The 22,366-nt window shown below is 42.3% G+C and overlaps 1 protein-coding gene across 3 annotated transcripts in view; it reads left to right on the top strand.

Annotated features, from left to right (window-relative positions):
• The window catches only part of ATRN (attractin), a 156,938-nt gene that overhangs the window by 69,979 nt on the left and 64,593 nt on the right, over positions 1–22,366 (top strand). For all 3 annotated transcript variants that reach the window (XM_053671406.1, XM_037147756.2, XM_053671407.1), the window contains exons 12-18: positions 4,244–4,464; positions 6,872–6,993; positions 7,853–7,991; positions 9,565–9,755; positions 13,217–13,436; positions 14,623–14,808; positions 15,313–15,546. In XM_053671406.1, coding sequence (XP_053527381.1) covers positions 4,244–4,464; positions 6,872–6,993; positions 7,853–7,991; positions 9,565–9,755; positions 13,217–13,436; positions 14,623–14,808; positions 15,313–15,546 — 1,313 coding nt within the window. The remainder of the gene's footprint in view (positions 1–4,243; positions 4,465–6,871; positions 6,994–7,852; positions 7,992–9,564; positions 9,756–13,216; positions 13,437–14,622; positions 14,809–15,312; positions 15,547–22,366) is intronic.

The following is a 22,366-nucleotide window of genomic DNA, read 5'->3' as shown; positions in this document are numbered from 1 at the left end:
GGTGATAGAGTAGCTCACCCATCTTTTCTTCTAGTGCATGTGTGCCTTCATTTTTTTTCAAGTGGTTCTTTGATCCATTTGGAATTTATTCTGGTATGGAGAAATGGACTCAATTTTATCTTTTCCCATGTTTATTTAATTATCTCCATACCATTTACTAGAAAGTCCATCTCTTCTACACTAATTTAAGATGCCACTTTTACTGTGCACTTTTATCTGTTTCTTATTGATTTATGCATCATTACACAGTTTTAAGTAGGGAGACTTTATCTAAGCTTTTAAAATTATACATATTTATTTTTAATATTTAAGAATATGTAGATTTAGAATTATGTGTTTAATTTAATTTTTTAACTGTATTTTATCAATTATGCTATTAGAACTGTCCCATTCTTTTCTCCCCTGCATTCCCCACACCTTAGTTTATGTCCATGGTCATACATACAAGTTTTTTAGCTTCTTCATTTCCCATACTATTCTTAACCTCCCCTTGTCTATTTTTTATCTACCCTTTATGCTTCTTATTCCCTGTGCCCTTTCCCCCATTCTCCCAACTCCCCCTCCCCACTGATAACCCTCCAGATGATCTCCATTTCTTTGATTTTCTGTTCCTGTTGTAGTTGTTTGTTTAGTTTATTTTTGTTTTTATTTTCTTTTTAGGTTCAGTTGTTGGTAGTTGTGAGTTTGTTGTTATTTTACTGTTCACATTTGTGATCATTTTATTTTTCTTGGATAAGTTCCTTTAACATTTCATATAATAAGGGCTTGGTGATGATGAACTCCTTTAACTTGACCTAATCTGGATGTAGGTCTTTGCCTTTCCTGACTTGGAACACTTCTTTCCAACCCCTTCTTGCCTGTAAGGTTTCTTTTGAGAAATCAGCTGATAGTCTTTTGGGCGTGCCTTTGGAGGTAACTGTCTCCTTATCTCTTGCTGCTTTTAAGAATCTCTCCTTATCTTTAATCTTGCATAATGTAATTGTGATGTGCCTTGGTGTATTCCTCCTTGGGTCCAACTTCTTTGCAACTCTGTGAATTTCTTGGACTTCCTAGAAGTCTATTTACTTGGCCAGATAGGAGAAGTTCTCCATTATTTTTTCAAATAAGTTTTTCATTTCTTGCTCTTTCTTTTCTCCTTCTTGCACCCCTATGATTCCAATGTTGGAACTTTTAAAGTTGTCCCAGAGGTTCCAAAACCTCTCCATGTTTTTTTAAAATATATTTTATTGATTATGCTATTACAGTTGTCCCATTTTTTCCCCTCCACCCTGCATACCCCCTCCCATTTTTACTCCCCCCCTTTAGTTCATATCCATGTGTCATACATACAGGTTCTTTGGCTTCTACTTTTCCTATACTATTCTTACTCTCCCCCTATCTTCTATTTACATCTATGCTACTTATTCTCTGTACCTTTTCCACCTCTCTTCCCCTCCCACTCTCTTGTAGATAACCCTCCATGTGCTCTTCATTTCTGTGGTTCTGTTCCTGTCCTAGTTGTTTTCTTAGTTTGTTTTTGTTTTTGTTTTAGGTGTGGTGTTAATAATTGTGAGTTTGCTGTCATTCTACTGTACATATTTTTATCTTTTTAATAGATAAATCTCTTTAACATATCATATAATAAGGACCCGGTGATGATGAACTCCTTGAATTTGACCTTATCTGAGAAGCACTGTATCTGTCCTTCCATTCTAAATGAAAGCTTTGGTGGATAGAACAATCTTGGATGTAGGTCTTTGGACTTCATGACTTGGAATACTTCTTTCCAGCCCCTTCTTGCCTGTAAGGTCTGTTTTGAGAAATCAGCTGACAGTCTCATGGAAACTCCTTTGTAGGTGACTATCCCCTTACCTCTTGCTGCTTCTGGAATTCTCTCCATTTTAATCTTGGCTAATGTAATGACGATGTGCCTTGGTGTGTTTCTCCTTGGGTCCACCTTCTTTGGGACTCTCTGAGCTTCCTGGATTTCCTGGAAGTCTATTGCCTTTGCCAGATTGGAGAAATTCTCCTTTATTTGTTCAAATAAGTTTTCCACTTGTTGCTGTTCCTCTTCCCCTTCTGGTACCCCTATAATTCAGATGTTGGAATGTTTAAAGATGTCCTGGAGGTTCCTAAGCCTCTTCTCATTTTTTGAATTCTTATTTCTTTATTCTTTTCTGATTGGATATTTCTTTCTTCCTTCTGGTCCACTCCATTGATTTGAGTCCCAGTTTCTTTCCTATCACTGTTGATTCCCTGTGCATTTTTCTTTATTTCACTTCGCATAGCCTTCATTTTTTCATCTAATTTGCAACCAAATTCAACCATTCCTGTGAGCATCTTGATTACCAGTGTTTTGAACTGTTACATAGTAAGGGTGGAGCCTTAGGTGTTCACCAGGGCAGGGTAACCCACCTTACTTACTCGGTTGTGACGCTGTATGTGAGGAAGGAGTCTGAGAGGTATCAGTGGTGCTTGCTCCGCTTTCTGCCAGATTTCATTCACTTCCCCTGCTTTCCACAAGCAAATTGGGCCCTTCTGGTGCCGATTCCGTGTGGGTGGGTTTGTGTGCATTCTAGGACCCTGTGGGTCTCTTTGACAAACTTTCCTATGAGGCTGGGAGTTCCCGCTCCCCCTTTGTTTCGCCTGGTTAATCTGTGTGTGAGTGTGCGGCCACCCAGTCCACCACTGCCTTGCTGGCCAGCCGCAGCCTTGTGCACCCCAGTCACCACTCCGCCCCTTCAGTGGGTCTGCCAGCCACTGCCTTGCTGTGAGTGCACTCCGCCTTGGCTGCCCAATTCCGTTCCTCCTACCAGTCTGGATCAATGTGTCTTCTTTAAGTCCTTGGTTGTTGGACTTCCATACAGTTTGATTTTTCTGTCAGTTCTGGTTGTTTTTTGTTTTTAAATTGTTGTCCTTATTTTGGTTGTGTGAGGAGGCACAGTGTGTCTACCTACACCTTCATCTTGACGGGAAGTTCCTTTCCTCGTTTTTAAATTCTTGTTTCTTCTTTCTGTTCCGGTTGAATGTTTATTTCTTCTTTCTGCTCCAAACTGTTGATTTGAGTCTCAGTTTCCTTCTCCTCACTCTTGGTTCCTTGTATATTTTGCTTTATTTTACTTTGTATAGCCTTCACTTTTTCCTCTATTTTGCACCCATACTTCACCATTTCTGTGAGCATCCTGATTACCAGTTTTTTGGATGGTGCACCTGGTAGGCTGGCTATGTCTTCATCACTTAATTCTGTTTTTGGAGTTTTTGGGGGTTTTTTGTTGTTTGTTTTTGGAGTTTTGATCTGTTCTTTCATTTGGGCCATATTTCTTTGCGCACAGCCGTTAATGTTGTAAGGGGTGGAGCCTTAAGTGTTCACTAGGGTGGCACAATCCAGGATGCTGCGTTGTGGTGCTATATGTGGGAGAGGGGTCAGAGAGGAAATAATGCTGCTTGCTCAGCTCCCACCAACTTTCAGTCACTTCCCTCACTACCCACAAGCAAATTGGGCCACTCCGGTGCTGATTCCCTGGGTGGGTGGGTTTGTGTACCATCTAGGACTGCCGCGCAACCCTCATAGGTTTTTTTAAGTCAGAAGTTTTGAGGCTTTATTTCCCCACACTGGAACCCTGGGTTGTGCGGTCTGCCTCGTTCCCCAGTTGTTCCTCCTGGTTTATTTGCATGCAGATGTGGACCATCCAGTCCTCCAGCCCCTGCCTTGCCTGCCCTGGTCCTCCAGCTGCCCTCCCTACCCTGGCTGCCTGTTTCTGTCCCTCCCACCAGTTTGAGTGAATGTTTCTTGTTTAACTCCCTGGTTGTCGGACTTCCCATAGAGTTCAATTTTCTGGCAGTTCTGGTTATTTTTTGTTTTTAAATTTCTTGTTGTCCTTCTTTTGGTTGTGTGAGGAGGCAAAGTGTATCTACCTATACCTCCATCTTGCCCAGAAGTCCTATGTGTTTAATTTTAAAATATGTTTACTTACCCTGCTGCTAAAATATTCTAGGGAATCATGTTTAAGAGCCACTTTGTTATTGTAAGAACTTTTTAATATATGTTCTATAAAGAGTACGTGTATTATTGGAATTATCGAGGTTGGAAAGACTAGCATGATATGTTAGAATTTGGGAGGAAGGGTATATGATTGTTTTTTGAGACCCTGGAACATAATTCTGACAGGACTTTTGATATATAATATTAGTTTGAAGATTGCATATAGTGTATCGTGCCTTTGTTTTTCTGTTTCCACTAAACTACTTCTGGTTTTTTTTTTAGCTCCATGTATGTATTTGGTGGTTTTAATAGTCTCCTTCTCAGTGACATCCTGGTATTTACCTCAGAACTGTGTGAAGCACACCAGAGTAAAGCTGCTTGTCTAGCAGCAGGGCCTGGCATCCAATGTGTGTGGGACCCAGGGTCATCTCAGTGTATCTCCTGGGAGCTGGCAACAGAAGCACAAGAAGAAAAGTTAAAATCAGAATGTTTTTCCAAAAGAAGTATGTTTTTCTCTGTTCTTAAAATATAATTAACTTGAAATCTCATTTTGTCTGAATTATGAAGGCACTTAGCATATGTATACTTTTTCTTAAGTTCATGTTATCATCCAAAAATATTCAGTAATAACTTATGCAAAGGTTTTATGGGGAATTGGTTTATAAACATCTTTACAATGGGTGGGACATGCCCTGTGGCTCCTGCAAGCTGTCTGCAAATCATAGAGACGAAAACTTCCCGAGTGTGGCTTAGACTTTGTATATCAGCTCCAGAATGTGGCTGCATTTTGTGTGAGGAGATGCAATTCAGTGATTTTTTTGTGTATGTTAATGGGAATATTCTGTATCTGCTTGTCACAGTATGGTAGCTCCTAATCACATGTAGCTGTAAAGCACTTGAAATGAGAGTGGTGTGACTGAAGAACTGAGCATTTTTTACTTTAATTAATTTCAATAAAAAACTCCACGTGGCTAGTGGCTACCATTTTGCCTTAGGCAGCGCTAATGTGAAGGGTGAGAAGAAGAGGGCCACCCAAAGCAGCTGCGTTGGGGTCGATCGCTCTCATGGACAGAGGTGACGTCGCAGCTGTCTTTGCAAAGTACTGTTCTTTTCTAGCCTCTCTAGTTCAGCACAGCAGTGATAGCAGGACAGACAGTTGCTGGGGGTGCATAGTGAACCCTGCTTCTAAAACTTCCTCTTGTACTTTCCAAGCTTTCTTCCTCTTGCCTACTTAGCTTCTTACCTTTATGCTCTGACATTTAACACAATGCAAAGTATTATGTGAGAAATTCCATTAAGAGTAAGAAAAATGTGCCCTGGCTGGGTAGCTCAAGTGGTTAGAGCATCTTCCCAATATTCCAAAGTTGTAGGTTTGATCCCCAGTCAGGGCACATACAAGAAGAATCAATGAATGCACAAATAAATGAACAACAAATTGGTGTTTTTCTCTCTCCTTCCCTTCCTCTCTCTCTAAAAGTCAATAATTAAAGATTAAAAGAAAAAAGAGTAAGAAAGATGTCTCTGTAGAATATTTTTTCAATTAACTTAAAGCATATTGACTGAATTTCGTAACTGTTAGGTCTGGTACAGCAGTCATCACGACAGTTATGGTGGACAGAGGCAGCTTTCACTCCTCAGCTGGACATAAGTCCTCAGTGAGGACACCCAGGCAGCCTTCTAGGTTCATTGGTGAGCTGGCAAGTGCTGGAGAACTGAGATGACCAGAACCTGGAAGGGTTAGTCCCTGTCTCCTAAAAGTGATAAAATCAGTGACATAGTTATTTTTTAACCAAGTTTTTAAAAATATTTATTTACTTTTAGATATGGCGGGGGGAGAAAGAGAGGAAGAGAAACACCAGTGTGCGAGAAATACATTGGTTGCCTCTCACATGCCCTTGATTGGGGATTCGGCCCGCAACCCAGGCATGTGCCCTGACCGGGAATCAAACTGGCAGCTTTTTGGTCAGCAGGCTGGTGCTCAGTCCACTGAGCCACACCAGCCAGAGCTTAACCAAATTTTTTAAAGTTCAAGTTAGATGTGCAAGTTTAATATAATACTCGCTTAGCTTAGGTGGTTCTTTATGAACCCATTTTATATGAGCTCATTCAGGTGTTGCCTCCCTGGTTCACTCTACCTCCTGTTTGGGCTTAGTCCTTGGAGTTATGACCAGGGCAGGAAGAACAAGCCAAGGAGCAGGGCGCTGGAGACTTTGTGAGGATGGCCCTACTCTTTCTTATCCATGGATTTCATCATGTGCTGTGTCCACAAGATGAGGCAATATGGTTGTGCAGCTTCTCTTTTGTTGCTAACCTTGACCTGTCTGGGGTCAATGGGAGGTGCAGCAGGTCTGCCCAGAAATTCTCAAACTTACATCTTTGGATTTACATATATGTGTACAAAATGCAGCCCAGCCTACTGCTTCCTTTAGGGTTCTATGATACTACCTTCTTCCTGTGCCCGGCTTAGCCTCGTGTTTGTAGCTGGGGGAAATGGCTTGGTCTCCTATCTTACTTTGGCTCCTTGGGAAGGTCCTGGCATTCATTCTGTTGGTAGTTTTTTTTTTTTTCCTTCGGGAAGAAAAGTATTTAAAGAACCAGAGCTCTTGTCTTGCTGTTGTTGAATTAAATTAGTCTGTCTTTCTTTTTTACTTTTTGTGTACTTTTGTAGGGGGAGTGGGTACAGAACAGCGTTTTTTTTTTTTCAAATTGTTTACAATTTTCTAAATCTGTTTTATTTTAACATGACCTCACTGATGTAATTTTCTACTAGTTGAGCTCCTTGTTTTACTTTCCAACCCTTGTCACATTTTTTTTTACCTAAGTCTCATTGTGCTCAACAGCAGTTGTAATGGCCTGTGACTTTTCTGAGGAGAAACTGTCACAGTTGATGAGTTTTTCTTCTCTTCATAGCTCTTGACCATGACAGATGTGACCAGCACACGGATTGTTACAGCTGCACGGCCAACACCAATGACTGCCACTGGTGCAACGACTATTGTGTCCCTAGGAACCACAGCTGCACAGAAGGCCAGGTCAGGGGCCGTTTCTGAAGGATTTCAGAGGATGGAACAAACCAGAGTGGGGTTATGTGGAGATTATAATGCGTGTGTTGTAAATACTGGCCCAGAGTTAATTTGTAAAACCTTCAGTGTAGATTTGGATTTTATTGTTGCTCAACTTTTCTTTTGGGAGGGGATGCTCTATGCATTCTGACGTTCTAAAGGTCCTTGTCACAGGATTGACGTGTGGGGTTTTAGAAGGAAGGAATAGTGTTTTGAGTAACCCCCACTTGCTAGGCCTGGCTGTGGCTAAACACTGGAGCCTTGGTGTAAGGCTTGTGAGCTCTACCTGTGCAAGGTTTCAGAGGCAAGTTAAAACTTGAGATTTATTTCCAAGATTCAGTGTGGCTGCTACACATTGAGTTGCGGAAGTAAATCTCCTTGTCTTATGTTATATCTTGGCTTAGCATAATTACCTATAATGTTCACCATTTGTAATTGTTTATTTAGGTTCTAAGGCAACAAAGATGATGACTCAGCTTTTAGGTTTTGACAGTTTACATAAGACATTCTTTGTCAATCTGTGAAGCAGTCCGTCAAATATAAAGCTTTTAGCCTGGTTGGGAGGCATTTGAAAAGCATTACATTCAACATCGCCACTTTACAGGGGAGCAGGTTGCGGCGTGGTGTTTAAGGGTGTCCTGCTTCCTTGCTGGGTAAAGGCATGTCCTTGAGCAGAACCTTTCACTAAAGTGTGTTCACTGCAGCGCAGTGTCGTATACATTCTGTTTGTTTATTTATGTATTTGTAGTTTGCTGCTTTAATTCAGTTTTTAGTATCCCGTGAGTCCTCTCTGTGGATACGACAAAAGCTGTTTTCTGCTGTGCTCTAGGTCTCCATTTCCAGGTATGAGAACTGCCCCAAGGACAACCCCGCGTACCACTGTAATAAGAAGACCAGCTGCAGGAGCTGCGCCCTGGACCCGAGCTGCCAGTGGGAGCCCCGGAATCAGGAGTGCATCGCCCTGCCCGGTAGGCTTTACAGCGGGACCTTGGGGTGTGCGTGGGTCTAGAGACTTCACATTCATGCCTCCCATACTGTGCAGCCTCGATCGAACCCAGCAGTGGTGGGCAAGCTCATTTCATCCATTCATCTCCCATACCACTATTGTGGCGGTGATTTTTGAAAACAAAAATATGGTTCTGAAGTATGCTCCTACATCCTTTGAAATGAAGTGAAACATCATCTGCTCTCTGGAGCATCAAATGACCACTTGGCTCCATAGCATGGAGCCCACTCTGTTGGCCTCGCCCCACTCTGCTGTGGGAGCCTGGGAATAGAATGCCACGGTCTCACAGCCAGTCTGCTGGGCACCCACTGAAGACTGCTTCCTTTTGACCGCTTGGATTAGACTGTCAGCACCTTCTGACGAGACGAGGCGAGATGCCTGTGTCCACAGCACCGCTTGGGGTGATCTCAAGCCCCAGATACCTTAATTTGTGGCACTTCTGAGGTTCAGGATGACAAGTTAGGGGATCTGAGGCCGGCCAGCCGTGACTGAAACTGCGGTGCATTTGCTGGGACTGAGATATTCAAGGAGGGGGATTCCTGTGGCGCTGCGCAGTGTCTGCGGCACGTGCACTGGGGCTCTGCGAGGCCCCTCGTCAATGGCCTCTGGATTTCTCTTTCATGAGTGGGCTTCTTGTTCTTTATCGCATTGCCTCTCAAACTTCAATGCACAACAGAATACCTGGGGATCTTGCTGGAAGTCAGATTTTGGTAGAAATCTAGTGTGAGGCCCAGAGTCTACATTTGAACAAGAAGTGACACTAATGCCACACTTTGAGGAGCGACTGTCTCTCTGCTCTTAAATGGTCCCTAACCCATGGTACCCTTCGTTCACCTCACCAACTACTACTGAGTGTTGCTGATGGCGTCTCCAGGGTACTTTGGTTCTGGTACAGTTGCTTTGCTCACTGTCTTCCAAGAGGTATTCAGGGCTTCCTGCCGTTCTTTGGGTGGGTTCGGGGCCATCACGGTTGCAGATTGCAGGTTCGCTTTCTGTGCGACAGCTGTATCGCTTTGGGTTTTTTTCTTCAAAAGAATCTTTCACTTCGTTTTTTGGGATAATTTGTGCACTTGATTTTACCTTCCATTTGATGTGAGAACAATGTAGTTTTTGAAGACTATAGACTTGTTCCTTTACCAGCTCATTTCCCATTCTTGCAGTTTTTAACCACATCCTTCCAGTATGCATATTTATTTTTCTGCTCTTAGAATTTTAGTCTTGTTTCTAATTGTTCTTCAAAAGGAGATTTATAAACTCCAACACTGGCACCAAACAAGTGTTTTCTTCAAAAATATGGGATGGTTGACCTCAGGATATGTTTTTTGAGATTCAGGAATATGACTGTGATAAGCATTTTTTAAATTCTTGTATTCTCTATCTGGTCCTTAGTAATATGTCTGATACTCCAGTACATCCTAATAAGTACTGCAATCCAGAGCCCCCAAACCATTTAGGTTTTCAGTAATTTGAATTAGTAACATAGTACTTTTATGTGGTTTCTAAAACTTTTCCTTTCTCTTCCTCCTTTACAAAAGAAACTATCTGTGGCAATGGCTGGCATTTGGTTTTAAACTCATGTATGAAAATCACCACTGCCAAGGAGAACTATGACAACGCTAAACTGTCCTGTCGGAACCACAACGCCTTCTTGGCCTCTCTTACAAACCAGAAGAAGGTAGACTTCGTCGTTACGCAGCTGAGAATAATGCAGTCGTCACAGAGCATGGTGAGTTAGAACCCCCAGAACCCCAGTTTCCAGGGCCCACTGTCTGCCGAGGGCACGTGGTGTGCTTGGCGGGGGTGCTGTGCCCGACTGTGGAACTGCCTGCCAGTCTCTTCCTTTAACGCCTTCCTTCTTATCTTAAAATTCTTAACACTTTATTAGTCATGTCTGTTAAAATATGTTTGAATAATTGTGTGTGTATTGAACAGTAACACACGTACTATGCACATACCTTTGTGACAGCAGTAGATGTTTTCAGGTCTGTTTTGTCCCTCGGTTCTGCTGTGGAGGGAGGGGAATGTCACTACCACTAGCTAGGTTGGATTAAGGTGCCCAGGTCTCTCAGATTTTAGGTATCATTATAGCGTGTAATATGATTTAATGTTCATCACCCTAAGGAGTGCCCACTTGTCTGCATCTTTCTTTAGGCCTGGCCAGCCCAAAAGGAGGGGGTACCTTACCAAGAGCTTCTAAGCACAGAAAGGCCCCCTGTTCTCTTTCCATCTGCTCAGTGCTCTGATGTGGCTTGTAGTTGACCTTCTGCAATCACATTTGGTATTTTTGAGTCCAAAGTCCTAGACTGTGGTCCTATCCTCAGTTCAGTAGATGGTCACAAGACTAAGCTCTTAACAGTGCTGGCTTTGGTACAGAGCAGGTTGGGGAGAACGTTCTTCTCAACAAGCAGGGAAAAGCAACAGGTGGACTTCCTCAGGTGCAGCCTTCTTCAGGTGAGGACAGGGAGTACTGTCTGGGTCCTGGCTACCTGTGGCCCCTGATGCCCCCTGGAGGGCAATTCTGCAGCTGGTAGGAGGTGCCCTGTACTTGACTTTTCTCCAGTGAATCTCTTTTCCTTTTCCAGTGCAACTTGGTATGGTGTAGACACTCAAATGTTGGTAATACATTATAAATGTAGTTTACCTCAGGGGACTCTGTGACCACATTTGATATTTTATATCTTGGTGTTAGGAGACAGCAGACCTGGCCCCGAGTGGGTCTGCCTAGGGCTGGCTGGTAGTGTGTGGGTTCTTGACTTCATGCAGGAAAGATTTCACAACGTGAGTCCAGGTGACTATGAGGGTATGTTTATTAAAGCTGGGGACAGTGAAACAAGGAACGCCTTAGCATAGAAGAAGTACCAGGAGAGCCCAGGCTGCTTTAGCTCACTGGGAAGTGAGAGAAAAGGGGGTCTTGAGGACAGGTTCAGGGGCAAGCTGCTGCTGCTCATTGTTCCCCTGGTTGCAAGTCTCCTGGGGTCCCTTAGAGTTTAGGAGATGAGTGCCTGTGGGGGAAGAAGAGGAGGAAGGGAACAGCGTGGGCATGCTTCCCAGAGGGAGAGCGCCCTGGGTCCTTTGTCTTGAGGGCTTTTCTCATTTTAAGATTTTTCATTTGTTCATTTTCAGAAAGAGGGGTGACAGAAGGGAGAAAGACGGGAAGAGAAACATTGATGGGGACAATATCTGCAACCCGGGCTTGGACATTGACTGGGAATTGAACTGGTGACCTTTCACTTTGCAGGATGATACCCAACCAACTGAGCCACACCAGTCAGGGCTGTCTTGAGGACTTTTAACTCTCTCTTGCAGGCAGGCATTTTAGAGGTCTCAGGGAAACATTTTAGCAGAATATTCATTATTTTTCCAAGTGTGCCAGTTTAGGGTCGTGGTCTCTACTGCTGGGTCAGTGCCAGGGCAGGGAATTGTGAGTCCTGTAGCTGGTCCTGGCATTGCTGGCCTAGTCTTGCTGCCTGTCTGAGCCTGGGGCTGAAATACAACAGAGGCCTAGATGTTATCTCCAGGGAGATGACCTTCCGTGTCAGACTATAAATTGCTCAGCCAGTTTGATCAGCCATCTGTCTCAATTTCCCTATTCCACTTGCCAAGGAATTTTTCTAGCTTCTTACTCTCCTGCCTCAGTAAAAGATTTTTCAAATTCATAATCTCCATTGGAGACTGTTCATGTTGTTTGTTTCTTCTCACCTGAACTCCAGATATGGGTTTCTACAGTGTTCTATCCTTGGCTGTCAACTTATCTCACCTGTAGTCAACTCCCTCAGAAAACTGGAGGCTTACAGTTTTGTTCATTACCAGTGATTCCCAATTCCATGTGCCTCAAAGAACAGCTGGTTGCAAGGGTTTTGCCATCCCAGCTGGCCACCAATGTTCTCTCTTCTTGTCCTTCTTCTTTCTTCCTCAGGTTTTCTAGCTCTAGAAGGTTCTAGGTAGTCAAATCAGCTGGGACTGCCTTTATACAACAGGAATTTAGTCTTGTGTTATAAGTTGAGACTGAGAGCCCAGGCTTATGCAAAAACAAGCAAGAGTACCCAACTAGCCTTTAGGGCAGAGGCAGGCTGATAGGCAGAAAGAGGTAACCCCTGAAGAGGGGGAGTGGATTGGGAAGGTGAATAGGGAAGGGCTTTCTGTGCTTTGCTACCTGCTCATCCAAGACGAGGAGACTGAGGGATGAGCTGCAGGCTGGGTAGAAGGAATGTAGCTGGATCTTATGAGGAATCGAGGCCGAAACCTGAGAGGCCTTATCTACAATGCTGATTGCTTCGAGTTTTATCATGAAAGCAAAAGAAAGTTATTGAAGGACTTTTTAAAAAGCATTAATTTTAATTATTTTTTTCTTTAAAAAATACATATTTCAAAGGAAATTTATAAAACAGTAACATTAAAAATAGAATAAATATTACTCATTACAACTAAAAATAACTACTTTGGATATGTTTATTTCTTTTAGGTCTTTTAATAGGTACTCATTTCTTTTCTCTCAAAAATGGAAATGTATCATACACTTTGTTTTATAACTGCCAAAATTAGAAATATCTTTCATTTCTGGGCTAAACTTTGTACTTTATTTTAAAAGAAATTTTTCATGCAACTAGAAGGAAATTGCAGTAGAGCAGGAGTCAGAGACTCTCCCTGTGGTTTACTATCGCGTTAGAATTCCCTATAAAATTCAGTGCCAGACAGTACCTTCCAGTTGAAGGTGGGACTCTCCGATCATCTGAACTGGTCAGTGCCCCCAAACAGGCTTATTAGTTCATGACTCTGACTATAGACACATAACCAGTATTTCAGAAACATTGGCAAGATGACTTCATATGTGAATAAACATTTAAAACAAGTTTAAGGGTGGCCATCTCTTCATAGCATTTGTCTTAGGATATGGAAATTTTGGACTTTGATTATTGTTTTCCCATTAATCTCTTTGAAATGTTTGATATATTCTCTGAGCTATATTTCTGTCCTTTGCAAAATGGCCATAGTTGAAATACCAAGCATAAAATGTAACATAAAAATATGATCTACCTAACGTGCAGTAGCCGAGTCAGCAGACAGAGAGGTTTTCCTGTATGTCGGGATAAGTAACTTAAAACCATTTAAGTAGCTGTATTGTTATCTAGACGCCTGTTTTGGTCAATACATTGATTATATTCATGGCTGTGTCTGTTTTGCCTATAGAACAAGCAGACCTTGACCCCGTGGGTTGGGCTTCGGAAGATCAATGTGTCCTACTGGTGCTGGGAAGATATGACCTCATTCACAAATAGTACAATTCAGTGGATGCCATCTGAGCCCAGTGACGCCGGATTCTGTGGGATCTTGTCAGAACCCAGTCCTCGGGGCTTGAAAGCTGCAACCTGCATCAACCCCCTCAATGGTAGTGTCTGTGAAAGAGAGGGTAAGTGTGGGGAATTACACATTTTGGAAGTTCACTGAGAGAGAAAATGTAGGAGGCATGGTGTTGATATGTGTGAAATAATCATGAAAAACAGAATTGATTTGAAGTATATGAAGCAGAGTATAACCAAGAATTTTAGGAAATAGCCTCTGGCTCTGAATAGTATGAGCCATAAGCCTAAACAAAAATAACTAACTGCTCAAAGAACCTAATATTCTAATTAACAGTGAGAATGATTGGTTTGTTGATTACAAAAAGTATTGCGACTTGCTCTAAAAGGTAAATTTCTTGGTGTTGCCAGAGAAATGCTATGGAAGAGAGAACCAAAAGTGCAAGTAAAAGCAATGGAAAGGTCAGAACTGACAGTGGGGGACAAAGGGACAGCAGACAGAAAGCTTGTGACAGAAAAATGATGAGAGCAGTTCTACAACAAAATACAAGCAAGCCTGATGTGCCCAAGCTGTGCTCGAGTCCGGAAGGAACGAGCATTTTGAGCAGCTTCACGGTTTTAATGTCTCCTCTGGGCTATACTTAGGCTTCTTCAGGGCTCCTCTGGGCTATATTTGGGCTTCTTAAAGGCCCCTGCAGCACGCAGACCAGCCCAAGACAAGCATCCTCCTCCTGCAGAGGAACTCACAAGTAATAGGTGGAATTTTCTAGGCACTTTTGGGAGGTTGGACTCCATCATTTTAGGATGGTACCATATTGTAGGGAACACAGAAGTGTAGAGGAGAATTCATAGCACTGTAGGAGTCACCCTAAAGTATGATTTCTAAACTTCCTATAGGGGAGCTTTTAGCCATTTTGGATCTCGTGTATTTAATGAATGCTGTCGTCTTTCTTTTCCAGAATATGCAAAGATACGATTTTGCATGTTCAGGTGGACTATAAAACCCCTAAATTGTAAGGAGCTTTAGAACTCCCACTTGAATGGAAAGAGTACCTTGTTCCTACCTGTCTGTTCTTATGCTCTTTGAAAAGAAAAATATCTTTTCCCCAAAATGTATAAATATACTTGACTAAACAGTACAAGGTGACTCTAATGTTTCCTGTTTTCTCCTTCATTTAACGTAGTCCACCGAATTGATTTCATGACATACTGGTGGGTCATAACCCACACTGAAAAGCCTTTGACCTTAGCTGACCTGGGGGGAGCTCTGAGTGTCTCTCTTGGGTTGACTTCCAGCGAACCACAGCAGCAAGCAGTGCCGGGTGCCGTGTGCCCTGAGGACGGCGTGTGGGGACTGCACCAGTGGCAGCTCCGAGTGCATGTGGTGCAGCAACATGAAGCAGTGTGTGGACTCCAATGCCTACGTGGCCTCTTTCCCCTACGGCCAGTGTTTGGAGTGGTATACCATGAGCAGCTGCCCCCGTAAGTGAAACGTGAGCTCTAGGCACTAATTAGTGCCCTGTGTGCAAGTGACAACTGCTGCCGGGAAGCAGTGCTTTCAGCCTCTGAACAATTCAGGGACAAGACTCAATTTGACTGTCGGCTCGGGTCTGTCCATTGACTGCCTGATGAGAACCTTCACACAGCATTATGCATAGTGACATGAGTAAATAAATGTAAGATAGGTCACAGAGTACAGAAATAACTCCTCGACTTCAGTACCATATTGCTCATATAATAAGTGCTTCCCAGCAGGTGACCTCTAAGGTCCCTTCTGCCTCCAACATCCTGAGATTGAGAGAGAAGGGAGGACTCCTTATTATTGTAGAGCAAGATATTGGGCTCTTCAAATTTATTATGTCATTTAAACAGTCACAATAGAATGGGAATTTTGACTCACGGAAGGTGAATAGTCTGTTAAAGAACAAGGTAATTACTAAGGACAATGAATTCAGATCAACTTGTTTTGTTCTCTTTTTTCAACAGCTGGAAATTGTTCAGGCTACTGTACCTGTGGCCATTGCTTGGAGCAACCAGGCTGCGGCTGGTGTACCGATCCCAGCAATACTGGCAAAGGGAAATGCATAGAGGGCTCCTATAAAGGACCAGTGAGGATGCCTTCTCAGGCCCCTATAGGAAATTTCTACCCACAGCCCCTTCTCAATTCCAGCATGTGTCTGGAGGACAGCAGATACAACTGGTCTTTCATTCATTGCCCGGGTAAGATGTCTCGTGTAGCCAAAATCAAGTGTTTCACTACCTACTTGCAATGAATGAACCCTTGAAAGCCCTGGCCTGTGTGACTCCATTGGTTGGAGCATCATCCCATAAACCAAAAGATTGGCAGATTCAGTTCCCAGTCAGGGCACAAGCCTAGGTTGTTGGCTTTGTCCCCAGTTGGGGTACGTACGAAAGGCAACCAATTAATGTTTCTCTGTCACATCAGTGTTTCTCTCCCTCCCTTCCCTTCTCTATAAAGTCAATTAGCATGTCTTCAGGTGAGGATTAAAGAAAACAAATATTGAAAGCTATATTATTTATATGGATTTCCTTAAAAAATACATATAACAGATCATTGTGGAGAAATAGTTTTACATGGAAAATATCTTTAGTACCTGTTATCGAAAATACAAGGAATTTCAAGTGAGTTGTTTTGTTAACATTCATTACAAAAGTAATGAAATAATTTCATAATAAAAAATTAAATATTACAGATGTACATAATATAAAAACTGGAATCCCTCATCTCATGTCCATTTCTTCAGAGAAATACAAATTTTTACCAGTTTAGCCCTGGCTGGTGTGGCTCAGTGGATTGAGCACGGGCCTGTGAAGCAAAGGGTTGCTGGTTCGATTCATGGTCAGGGCACGTGCCTGGGTTGCGGGCCAGGTCCCCAGTGGGGGACACATGAGGGGCAACCACACATTGATGTTTCTCTCCCACTCTTTCTCCTTCCCTTCCCCTCTCTCTAAAAATAAATAAATAAAATATTTAAAAAATTTTTTTTACCAGTTTGATATAGATACTTCTAGACACACTAATGTGTATTTTTAAAACAAAAAAAATACCATTCGTATGATATGGTATCTACAGTTTGTTTTTTATTTAAAAATACATCTTGGCAGTTGTTAGGAGAAAAATTAAAAATAAGATCTCCAGTCAACCCATAAATTCCTCTCCACAAATGTAGAAAGAAGGAAACAGAAAGAAAACAGCTTCATTATTGACTAAGCTTTAAGCAGACTGTGGCACACATCACAGGCAGTCCGCTAAGGAGATTGCAAAGACCAAGCGAAATCCCCCCCTTTTAAATAAACAGCCAGGCAGATGCCATCCATTATGTATGTGTTCTCAAGATGATGATAATTTGTCCTCCTGTGAGAGCATTTGGTGGCATGGTTTGCTGTACATTCTTTCATAGTTCGTTGTGAGTTTACCTGGTAATAGGGGTGGCCACTTGTGTTACATAATTGTGTTTATCCAACGAACAAAATAAATCATATTGTGTCTTTTGGTTGGAACATCAGCCTGTATTCCAAAAAGGTTGTGGGTTTCATACCTGGTTGCAAGTTCCATCCCTAGTTGGGGTGGGTATGGGAGGCAACTCACCGATATCTCTGTCTCACATTGACGTCTGTCTGTCTGCCTGTCTCTCTCTTTCTCCCCCTCCCCCCGCTCCCCACTCTTCCTCTCTCTCTAAAATCAATAAACATATTCTTGAATGAAGATTAAAAAAAAAAAAGAAGGAATAGACCATGAGTTGACCTAAAAGCCTGAATCTGCTGGGGAGGCTGCTTTGAGAAACAAATCCTGAGAAATTAGCCTTGATACAGACCTTCAGTAGATACTCAGGAATGTGCTGATGGGCCCCAGAACAGCTGGGAGAGGTCGGGCAGGTGCAAAGACTCCCAGGAGATTAGTGGGGGAGAACTCCAAGAGCCTTGCAGACAGCATCACTGACAGCAGGGCTCTCCGTGAGTTCTGTAAGGGAAAGACCACTGTAAACAAAAATAAAAGGCAGGAGACAGATGGGGGAAATATCTGCAGTGTATATGTCCAATGATTGCAGAGTATGTAAGCCTCCTCCCTCCAGGGGAAAAAGGAAAAGCTAAGTTATATGCCAACAGAAAAAGTGGGCAAGGGTGTAAATAAGTAGCACCATTTTGCACTCACTAGAGATATAAAAAGGCTCAGATTTCTTCACATCCTCATCAATACTAGTGTTCATCTTTTTTATTGTAGCTGATCTAGTGTATGAGAAATGGTATCTCACAGTGGTTTTGGTTTCCCTAATGACTAATGAAGTTGAGCATCTTATTGGCCATTTGTATGTCATATTTAGAAAAATGTCTATTCAAAGTTTTTGACCATTTTTAAATTGCATTACTTGTCTTTTTATTATCAACCTGTGAGAGATTTTTATGAATCCTACATAAGTCCCGTATTGAATATATGGTTTGCAATACACAAGCACACCCGGATGGGTGTGCTTATGTATTTTCTTTCATTCTGTGTGTTTCTTTCTTTTATAAAAAATATATTTTATTGATTATGCCATTACAGTTGTTCCATTCCCCCCTACCCTGCACACCCCCTCCCCCCACAGTCCTCTCCTGTAGTTCATGTCCCTGCGTCATAAGTTCTTTAGCTTCTACATTTCCCACATTACTCTTGCCCTTCTCCTATCTATTTTCTTCCCACTGTCTATGCTACTTATTCTCTGTACCTTCTCCCCCCTTCTCCTCCTCCCACTCCCCTGTTGCTAACCCTCCATGTGATCTCCATTTCTGTGGCTCCACTCCTGATCTAGCTGTTCGCTCAGTTTGCTTCTGTTTTAGGTGTGGTTGTTAATAACTGTGAGTTTGCTGTCCTTTCACTGTTCATATTTTTTAACTCCTTTTTCTTAGATAAGTCCCTTTAACATTTCATATAATAAGGGCTTGGTGATGATGAACTCCTTGAACTTGACCTTATCTGAGAAGCACTTTATCTGCCCTTCCATTCTAAGTGAAAGTTTTACTGGATAGAGCAATCTTGGATGTAGGTCTTTGGATTTCATGACTTGGAATACTTCTTTCCAGCCCCTTCTTGCCTGTAAGGTCTCTTGAGAAATCCGCTGACAGTCTGATGGGAACTCCTTTATGGGTGACTGTCTCCTTATCTCTTGCTGCTTCTAGGATTCTCTGCTTCATTTTAATCTTGGCTAATGTAATGATGATGTGCCTTGGTGTGTTTCTTCTTGGGTCCAACTTCTTTGGGACTCTCTGAGCTTTCTGGATTTCCTAGAAGTCTGTTTCCTTTGTCAGAATGGGGAAGTTCTCCTTTATTATTTGTTCAAGTAAGTTTTCCACTTGTTGCTGTTCCTCTTCCCTTTCTGGTACCCCTATAATTCGGGTGTTGGAACGTTTAAAGATGTCCTGGAGGCTCCTAAGCCTCTCATTTTTTTTTGAATTCTTGTTTCTTCATATTTTTCTGTTTGGTTGTTTCTTTCTTCCTTCTGGTCCACTCCCTTGATTTGAGTCCCAGTTTCCTCTTCATCACTATTGGTTTCCTGTGTATTTCCTTCATTTCAATTAGTTTAGCCTTCATATGTTTCTCTAATTTGTGACTAAAATCAACCAGTTCTGTGAGCATCCCGATCACCAGTGTTTTGAACTGTGCATCTGATAGGTTGGCTACCTCCTGGTAGCTTAGAAGTATTGGTTCTGGGGCTTTGAGTTATTCTCTTTGAGCCATAGTGTTTTGGTCTGTTCACATCTGTTACATATGAGGTGCAGGGCCTTAGGTGTTCACCAGGCTGGGTCCACCCAGTGGCTGGGTTACGACTCTGTAAGTGGGGGCTGGGTCAGAGAGGGAGCAATGGCACTTGTTCCATGCTCCCTGGGAATTTTGTCCCCTCTGCTGCTTCCCACAATCAAATTGGGCCCTTGTGGTGCTGGTTCCCGGGTGGGTGTGCTTGTGTATATTCTAGGACCCAGTGGGTCTCTCCAATGAACTCTCCTATGAGGCTGGGAGCCTCTCTCGGCACGTCAACCCCTGAAAAATTTTTTTTAGTCAGTGCTTTTAGGCTTTATTTCTCATCGCCGGGGCCCTGGGTTTTGCAGTCTGTCTCACTGCCCTTTATTTTCCCTGGTTTATCTGCGCATGAATGTGTGACCGCGGTCAGCTAGCCACCTTGCGCCTTCACTGGGTCTGCCCGTTGCCACCCCACACCTGGGATCTGCCAACCACTACCTGCATGCCTGGGTCGGTCTGGCAGCCACTGCTTTTTCCTGCCTCGACCCCTCTCCGCAGGCCAGTGACTCCACCCCTCTTCAGGTCTGGATGAATGGTTTGTTGTTGTTGGACTTCAGTACAGTTCAATTTTCTGTCTGTTCTGGTTGTGTCTTTGTTTCTAAATCTTTGTTGTCCTTAAATTTGGTTTTGGGAGGAGGTGCAGTGTTTCTACCTACGCCTCCATCTTGGCTGGAAGTCCTGTTTCTTTCTTGATAGACTCCTTTGAAATACTTCTTGTATTTTTTATTTTTTAAATATATTTTATTGATTATAGTATTATAGTTGTCCCATTTTTCTCCCCTTTATTTCTTTCTGTCCTATACCTGCCTCCCACCAGCATTCCCCGACCTTACTTCATGTCCATGGGTCATACATATAAGTTTTTTGGCTTCTCCATTTCCTATACTATTCTTAACCTCCCCCTGTCTATTTTGTACCTACTCTTTATGCTTCTTATTCCTTGTACCTTTTCCCCCATTCTCCCACCTCCCCCTCCTCGTTGATGATCCTCCATGTGATCTCTATTTCTGTGAATCTGTTCCTTTTCTACTTGTTTGCTTCATTTTTGTATTTGGGGTTTTTTTTTTAGGTTCAGTAGTTTATAGTTGTGAGTTTGTTGTCATTTTATTGTTCATATTTTGATCTTCTTTTTCTTAGATAATTCCCTAATAAGGTCTTGGTGATGATGAACTCCTTGAACTTGACCTTGTCTGAGAAGCACTTTATCTGCCTTTCCATTCTAAATAATAGCTTTGCTGGATAGAGCAATCTTGGATGTAGGTCCTTGCCTTTCATGACTTGGAATACTTCTTTCCAGCCCCTTCTTGCCTTTAAGGTCTCTTTTGAGAAATCAGCTGACAGTCTGATGGGAATTCCTTTTGTAGGTAAGTGTCTCCTTTTCTCTTGCTGCTTTTAAGATTCTCTTCTTATCTTTAATCTTGGCTAATGTAATTATGATGTGCCTTGGTGTGTTCCTCCTTGTGTCCAACTTCTTTGGGACTCTGAGCTTCCTGGATTTCTTGGAAATCTATTTCCTTTGCAAGATTGGGGATGTTCCCCTTCATTATATTTTCAAATAAGTTTTCAATTTCTTGCTCTTTCTTTTCTCCTTCTGTCACCCCTGTGATTCGGATGTTGGAACATTTAAAGTTGTGGTTCCTAAGACTCTCCTTGTTTTTTTGAATTCTTGTTTCTCTATTCTGTTCTGGTTGAATGTTGATTTCTTCTTTCTCCAAACTGTTGATTTGAGTCCAGTTTCCTTCCCTTCACTGTTGGTTCTCTGTGTATTTTTCTTTATTTCACTTTGCATAGCCTTGACTTCTTCCTTTATTTTGCATCCATACTCAGTCATTTCTATGAACATCCTGATTTCCAGTGTTTTGAACTCTGCATCTGATAGGTTGTCTCTCTCTTCATTGCTTAGTTGTATTTATTTATTTATTTATTTATTTATTTATTTATTTATTTATTGAGCTTTGATCTGTACTTACTTTATCTTTTTGTCTTGGCACACCTGTTACATAGTAATGGGAAGAGCCTTAGGTATATTCTAGGGCAGGGCAACCCACGTCATTTGTGTGGTCTGTCTCACTCCCCAGTTGTTCCTCCCATTTTATCTGCATGCAAATGTAGAACTGCCCACTCTGCCAGATGCCACTTTGCTAAGAGTCTTCTCCATCCCAGCTGCTGGTTTCTGCCACTCTTACTGATCTGGATGAATGTTTCTTCTTTAACTCCTTGCTTGTCGGACTTCCATACAGTTTGATTTTCTGGCAGTTCTGGTTATTTTTGTTTTTAAATTTGTTGTTGTCCTTTTGGTTGTGAGTGTTATCTACCTACAACTCTATCTTGGCCAGAAGTTCCAAATACTTCTAATAGTACTTTTCCTTCCTACCCCATACTCCTATTGATTTAATCATTGTTTTTACATTTCTTTTGTGATTTTAGTGGGATTTTGAAGAGGAAGAGAGAGGCATTTGCTCAGTCTTTTTAAATTGTACCAGAACACAGATTTTTTTGTGTGTAAATGATTTTAGGTGTTGCACTTTGTGTGTGTTGCGCTCTGCCATTTGCTATGTAGTTGGTCCTTTGTATCCATGAGTTTTGCACCCACAGATAGAGAAGCCCAGTGAAGGGACTTAACTTCAGAGGAACAACATGTGTATCCCACACATGTAAAGTGATTTTGGTGCAGTCATAACTGATGTAGTCATTTCTAAGTTTTTCAGCTGCAGTCTGTATAGAACAAGTCAAATACAGGGACGGGGTAGAAAACAGGTGATAAACAGAATAGGTATGAGGCTATGAAAAGTTTCTGAGATGGTAAAAAAAACTGTATTGTGCTGATGAAGCAATAAAAATCTACAAAAACTGCTAAAAGAGTAAATCTTTAATGTTCTCACACACACACACACACACACACACACACACAGAAGATGGTGATTATGTGATATGATCCAGGTGTTAACTAATGCTGTGTTGGCCAACATTTGGTGATACTTAATTGTGTACAGTCAGCATATTGTACACCCTGAACTTATACAATATTCTATGTCAGTGGGGGGCAGGGGCAGATCTGTGTAATCAGATTCTGCTCACCGTGGTTCAGGTCATGTGCTGTGTGAGTGCCCCCCCAGGTCCTCAGCGGGCAGCCCGCACAGCGGTGCCAAGCAGTCCCGAGGAGTCCGGGCTCCTATCGCCTTTGTCGTTGTAAAGACCTACGCGCATCAAGAATCTTACTAGTGCCACTTATGAAAATGTTTA

Source organism: Artibeus jamaicensis, unplaced genomic scaffold (assembly GCF_021234435.1).
Source record: "Artibeus jamaicensis isolate MK-2021 breed Jamaican fruit bat unplaced genomic scaffold, CSHL_Jam_final contig_685, whole genome shotgun sequence".
Taxonomy (NCBI): Eukaryota; Metazoa; Chordata; class Mammalia; order Chiroptera; family Phyllostomidae; genus Artibeus; species Artibeus jamaicensis.
This window is presented reverse-complemented; position numbering and strand designations above follow the sequence as displayed.